Raw genomic sequence first — 6,107 nt, forward strand, 5'->3', positions numbered from 1 at the left:
GCTGGGCGTGTGCGGCCCCGTGGCTCTTCCTTCCCGTGCCGCGGCCGGCCCGGCAGGAGCCGCTCGGCTCGCCGTTCCCCGCCATCGCTCTGCGCCTTCCCTCGCGCTTCCGGATCGTCCTTCCGAGTCTGGCCCGTGCAGGCGAGGCGGACGGGCAGCTGCCGCTTGGTGTTTGTAGGCTCTTCCAGTCCTCAGGCGTTTCCTCCGAGGACGGGAGCTGTTCCTGGAGAGAGCCTGCGTTCAGGCCGTAGCTGAACTCCACAGCTGCTGGGCGCAGCGCTTGGCTTGTACGGAGCCCTGCTTTTTGAGAGTGAGTCTGAACTGTTGCTTTTTGCCTTCCACAGGTTGACTCCTTCAGGGAGCGGATCACGAGCGAGGTGAGTATCCCTCTGCTGCTGGCCCAGAACATCATAGGACGGGAAAGAGGCCATTCGGCCGTATCTTTCTCACAGACCCGATTGCAATTTGAGCCTCTCCTGGAAGCTTAGCAGTGCTCGGGGCATCAGTCACCAACTGGAGTGAGGTTACGTAGCCTCATGGCTCTCCTGACATCTTCTCACCTTGGCTTAGTGTGACGGTTGGCAGCAGGCAGAACTTTTGTTCTCTCCTGTCTCCTGCCTTTGGACAGTTGATTTCCCCAGTGTTCTTGCCTGCTAGTGGGAACCTCGCGGCGTTGTTTCACGTCATCGTCTGTTCTTTCTTTCTTTCTCAGGCTGAAGACCTGGTGGCAAACTTTTTCCCAAAGAAGCTGTTAGAACTCGATGGGTTCCTTAAGGTAAGGTTATGTTGTTCTCTGTATACTCTTTCATTTTCAAGACACGTGTTGAAAGTGATGTGGCGGGTCTCGTCCTGTGTATTTTCTTCTGTATTTTGTCTCATTACAAAGATACAAAGTAGTGGCTCAGTTGCTTGCGTGCATTTGAGTGCTGTTAGCTCTAGAAGGGGGTGCTTCCTTTTTCAGTTTTCTTTGTGTGATTGTCACATTTATCTTTTTTACGTATTTGGCAACTTCGGGCTGTCCTTCACGATGCTGTAGTCTCACAGGGACTCCAGCGTTGCAGACAGTTGATAGCTTTGATCACAGTCTGGAGCTGGCACACTGTTCTTGGGTGGAGGGAGGTCTCATCACAGGCCTATTGTTAGACTTTTTTTTCATCCATCCTTATTTTATAGTTGGATAAGAGGGAGGTCTGAATCTTTTGTCTTTTCATTGTGTTTGGTGTGACAGAATTTGTTAGTTCATAATTAAATAACAAATCTGCTTTATTTTCTAGGAGCCTATCCTGAATATTCATGATCTCACTCAGATCCATTCGGACATGAACCTCCCAGTGCCTGACCCAATTCTTCTCACGAACAGCCATGATGGACTGGACGGGGTAAGGTTACTCTCTTGGCGCTGATCCCTACTTCTGTTAATTAAAGCTGCATGGCTTGCTCTGTGCTGGAGTAGGATATTCTTATTTAATAACAGGCTATGGCTCTCCCAAAGGCTTTTAGGAATTGGTCTCTCAGGCCTGGGAAGTCTGCTGGAGGTAATGCTGTGCTCTGCAGTCCTCCTTTGTTTTTAAAGAAGGGTGCTTAGAAACCAGGAGCGTGGCAGAGGCTCTAAAGTTTTCCTTATTTCCTTTGCAACACTGTTAAAGCTTACGACTAGTTTGTGAGTAAAACATTTTGTATATTTTAGCCAAATATGAAAAAGAGGAAGCTGGAAGACCGCGAAGAGACCTTTCAGGGTAAGAGTCCCCAAGTCTCTTGTGTTGCTGCCTGCCCCCTGAACCAGTGCACCGTGCCTTAGGGATATGAAGTCACATGAACCCCACTTGCCCTGTCCTGACAGCAGCTGCTGCTCATGCAGCACCCCACAACCTCTCAGAGCCTGAGCTATGGATGTTCTGTTGTGGAGGAGTCAGGTTCCAGCTCTTAGAAGCATAATTAGGACTACTCTGATAGACATAAGTAGTACTGGCTTGAGCTTGGCCTGCTGACAGAGGCAGCTGATCTCCCTATGGCTCTGTGCTGAAAGCTCTCCTTGTCTGGAGGAAGATACCAGGCTTTGGATTAAGCTGAGGCAGAAAGAAACAGCTCATACACGTGCATCAGGAAAATCCGTTGTGCGCAGCCTCAGCAGCCTAGAGTTCTTCAGCTCTCGTCTCCGCTCCGTGTTTTCTCTTTTCCTTCCTTCCTTTGTGGTAACTGCTGTTATCCCATGTCAAATTTCCCCTTCCCCACAGGTTAGCTATAGCCTGGCTCAGTGTCCACTGCTAGCCTTTGCGGGAGATAAGACGCTCAGGTGGACCTTCGGTCTGATCCTCTGGTGCAGCTGTTCCTACGTGTCGCTGATGCGAGGTGTTTTTCTCCTCTGCCGCTAGGTACCAAAGTGTTTGTGATGCCCAATGGGATGCTGAAGAGCAACCAGCAGTTGGTGGACATTATTGAGAAAGTGAAACCAGAAATCAGGCTGCTTATTGAGAAGTGTAATACGGTGGGTATGAGCGCTGGAGGAAGTAGAGACAGTAGGATGCTTTTGCTCCTGGAGAGGCAAAGCTGCTCTGAGTGGAAGGAGCAGGCCCCTCTGTATTCTGTAGATGAGGAAAGGCAGGATTCGTACTGCAGCGTCTAAAAGTGGCTAGGAGTTAGGTGTAGGGAAAGAATGTTTTTCCGAGTCCTCAAGGAGCTCTGCAGTTCACCTCCTGAAGGAGGATTATGTCTGTTATACCAGCTCCTTACTTGAGGCTTTTCTTCACTTCCTTTTGCACAGTCACAGACCCCTGCTGCGAGCTTCTGTGGCACAGTCAGGAGAGCTTCCCATGAGAAGCTGTGCTTGTGCTGGCTTGTGTGGCATGCCAGCCATGTGGGAAATGATCTCCTCAGAAGTGTTGCATGAGCGTGAAGGACTTGCAGGAGTTTATCATGAACTGCGTGGCAAAGGCAGGGTCCTGGGGGACTTTTGGTAAAATGTTTGAGAGAGGTCTTTGTGGAGATATTGGCATTGATCAGTGTTGTGATTGCTCCAACACAGGTCAAAATGTGGGTGCAGCTTCTCATCCCCAGGATAGAAGATGGAAACAACTTTGGTGTTTCTATTCAGGTAAGGCACCACTGGCTTTGTGCCCTGCTGTAGGAGAGAGCTGTGCTTCAGGGACATGGATCTCTTGGGTTCCTCTGAATCTTTCATGTGATGGTATCCAGCAGCTGCAGTCATGGGGTTGGTTTAGGTTTTAAAACCTAAACCTGAAATTGACATGGCACTGCTGAGATGTGTTGCTTTCAGAGCCCTGAAGGCCAGCTGCAGTCTCATGAAGCTAATGGCTTCCTTGTCTTCCCTGCAGGAGGAAACAGTTGCTGAGCTTCGAACTGTGGAGAGTGAGGCAGCATCCTACCTGGACCAGATTTCTAGGTAGGTGTGCAAGAACAGACCTCTTTTTCAGAATCCCCTTGGGAAAAGTAAAGTGCTTGGGGAAGGTCCCCCAGCTTTTCTAGGGCAGCTTGGGCCTGAAAAAAAATCTTGCTGCTATTTATCTGACCTTTGATCTCTCCCTTTTCCTACCAGATATTATATCACAAGAGCAAAGTTGGTTTCCAAAATAGCTAAGTACCCTCATGTGGTAAGTAAACAGGGAAGTGGAGGTTTACATGTTACGTGCTGCTGCTTTTTGGGACTCTTTGGGCTGCTTCATTGCTGTCCTTTTTGAGTTGAGGGTCCTGGGGAGGAAAAGGGGGGATCATACAAGGATGCAGGACATCTGCATTAGAGGAGAGCAAACTGAAGGGGGGATTCCTTTGTAAAAGGTAGGATCTTCACTTGGTGTATGGGAGGCACAGCTGAGCTCAGGCCACTCAGCTATGCGTCTGCTTTCTGTAGGAGGACTACCGCCGCACAGTGACAGAGATCGATGAGAAGGAGTACATTAGTCTGCGCCTGATCATTTCAGAGCTGAGGAATCAATATGTAAGTGAAAAACTGGAGCTCGCACTGGCTCCTTGCACAGCAGTGGAGAGCCCTTTTGATTCTGCTGCTGCTCTCCCCTTTCCCTGTGAGCACGCCTAGTCCTGGCAAGAAGCCTCTTGTCCCCGCTCCTGCTCTAACAAGAAGAGCCAATTGTTGCCCCTCCACCACCTCCTAGAGGTGCAGGTGTTTCCAACTGAGTGTTCACAGGAGTCTAGCACAAAATATTCCTTCCACCTCTGTGGGAACCTGTGATCCTAAACTCTTCATGCAGTGTAAGCCATTCCTGGGGTCTGTGAAGAAGTCTGTCTGTGGTGTTACATGCAGTGGCTTCTGTAAAGTCTGGCTGAAAGAAGCCCTTATCTTAACTAGGTGCGTGACTGCATGCAGGGGTTGAGGGTAGTGCCAAGATGAGCTGTGCTGCTGTTTTAACCAGTGCTCATTGTGAAAGCTGAACACTGGATGACTTCACCCTTCTTGTCTGAGTCCTGTTCTCCCTTTTTGCAGGTCACTTTGCATGACATGATCCTTAAAAACATTGAGAAGATAAAGAGGCCTCGGAGCAGCAATGCTGAGACCCTCTATTAAGTGTCAACGTTTGAACTTGAGAACTGTTCAGTCAACTAAAGACCGTCATTGCCTTGGTTTGTTACGTGACTATCGAGATGGGAAACTGGCTGGAAATAGTATCGCATTCTTAGTTAAACTCTAAAGAAATTCTCACCTAGTTTTGTGATTGGTTTTGTTCAGGTCTCAGGAGCTCTCCCTCCCTGTAGTAACTGGTAACAAGAAGGCTGTGCTGCTTTGGGGTGCCCTAGAGGCTACTGCAGAGTGAGAGCACCAGCCAGGCAGGAACATTCCTTCATGCCTTTCTTCCTACCTGAGTAGGAACCACATTAGAGACCAAGCCCTTGTCCTGTCCCATCTCTTGGCTGGAGGCTTCACTGGGGTCTCTGGGAATGGGGCAGACAGTCTTCAGCACGAGAGCAAGCCCAGGTGGTGGTGCAGTGGCAGAGAAGCTCACTCTCCACTGCTGGTTGTAGCTGGGCCCCTCTGCTGCCGGTGCTCTGCACTGATCCATTGCAAAGACAGGGGAACTGCCCCTTCTGGGCTGGTGGCAGCAGCCACACTCCAATGCTGCTGAGCGGTCTGCACTCCTTTTCTGGCTCTCTTCTGACTCAGCAGAGCCTGCCCCGTCTGTCTCTGCCTTGTCAGTTGTGGCTAGATCAGTGCAGAGCGTGAGGTGGTGCTTGAAAACTAGGGCTGGTTGCTGTCCTGGCTGGTCGTGAGCTCAGGTGACTTGTGCTCCTGTTTGCGATTTGACTAGAGCCACTTTCTTGGCTACCACCAATGTTACTTCACATAAGTCCTAGTGCCCCTTCAGCATGAGATGCTTTTGCCCAGGCTGAGAGAAGGGAGGGGCTGGAGGTCCGATACTAAAGTCCTGATAGTTTCCACACATGGTCAGACTGAGACCTGCTGTCTCCTGGCAGTGCTCCCTGCTGCCCGGGCAGAGCAGGCCAGCTGCGACAGCTGAGGCTTGGGGGTGAGGGTGGCTGATACCCACCTGGTACCGTGGCAGACCTTGTAGTCTTTCCCCTGCAAAGGGCACGCTTGGGTGCCCGTTGACTCCCCTAAGCTGCCGGAACATTTCATGGTCCATTACAAACCCCTTTGGAAATGACTGGTTGTGTTGCGTCAGTTTTTGTGTGTGGCAAGTGGGCCCATAACGCTGCAGGCTCCAGAATTTTCTTATTTATAGTATTTCTACTTAAGTCCCCTATTCAGGGAACGTTAAATCATTTGTTTCAGGAACCTCGCTGTTTCCTGGGTCTCGCTGTTACACCTGTATATTCTTATTGTGCAGTAGCCTTAATAGTTGTGTTAACCTCATTGTAACAACAGTGACAAATGGAATGAACTTTCTCCCCTTCTTTTTTTACTTTGTTTTCGTTTCTTCTGCTTCCACATCTAAGAGCCATGTTGTCTCTTGCTGGTTTCCCAGGGATTTGCCCAGAGTGTGGAGGGCCGCTGGCCCTTGCTATAGACTCTTCTGTTGTTGTTTGTAGTAAGTCAACTCTTAGTCTTCCCGCTAATAAATATTCAGTAACAAACCAACTGCGTTCTAGCTGCTGTCTGGGAGCAGCACTTCCCCTTG

General features: G+C 49.8%; 1 protein-coding gene across 1 annotated transcript in view; it reads left to right on the forward strand.

The window, feature by feature from the left end:
- The window catches only part of PSME3 (proteasome (prosome, macropain) activator subunit 3 (PA28 gamma; Ki)), a 6,499-nt gene extending 436 nt beyond the window's left edge, over positions 1-6,063 (forward strand). Inside the window, exons 2-11 of the mRNA XM_010585743.1 lie at positions 345-377; positions 713-775; positions 1,275-1,379; positions 1,688-1,736; positions 2,373-2,485; positions 3,023-3,091; positions 3,333-3,400; positions 3,554-3,608; positions 3,866-3,952; positions 4,457-6,063. Of these exons, the coding sequence (XP_010584045.1) occupies positions 345-377; positions 713-775; positions 1,275-1,379; positions 1,688-1,736; positions 2,373-2,485; positions 3,023-3,091; positions 3,333-3,400; positions 3,554-3,608; positions 3,866-3,952; positions 4,457-4,537 (723 nt within the window). The 3' untranslated portion in view covers positions 4,538-6,063. The remainder of the gene's footprint in view (positions 1-344; positions 378-712; positions 776-1,274; positions 1,380-1,687; positions 1,737-2,372; positions 2,486-3,022; positions 3,092-3,332; positions 3,401-3,553; positions 3,609-3,865; positions 3,953-4,456) is intronic.
- The last annotated feature ends 44 nt before the right edge of the window (positions 6,064-6,107 follow it).

This window comes from Haliaeetus leucocephalus, unplaced genomic scaffold, assembly GCF_000737465.1.
Source record: "Haliaeetus leucocephalus isolate CR32 unplaced genomic scaffold, Haliaeetus_leucocephalus-4.0 Scaffold110, whole genome shotgun sequence".
Taxonomy (NCBI): domain Eukaryota; kingdom Metazoa; phylum Chordata; class Aves; order Accipitriformes; family Accipitridae; genus Haliaeetus; species Haliaeetus leucocephalus.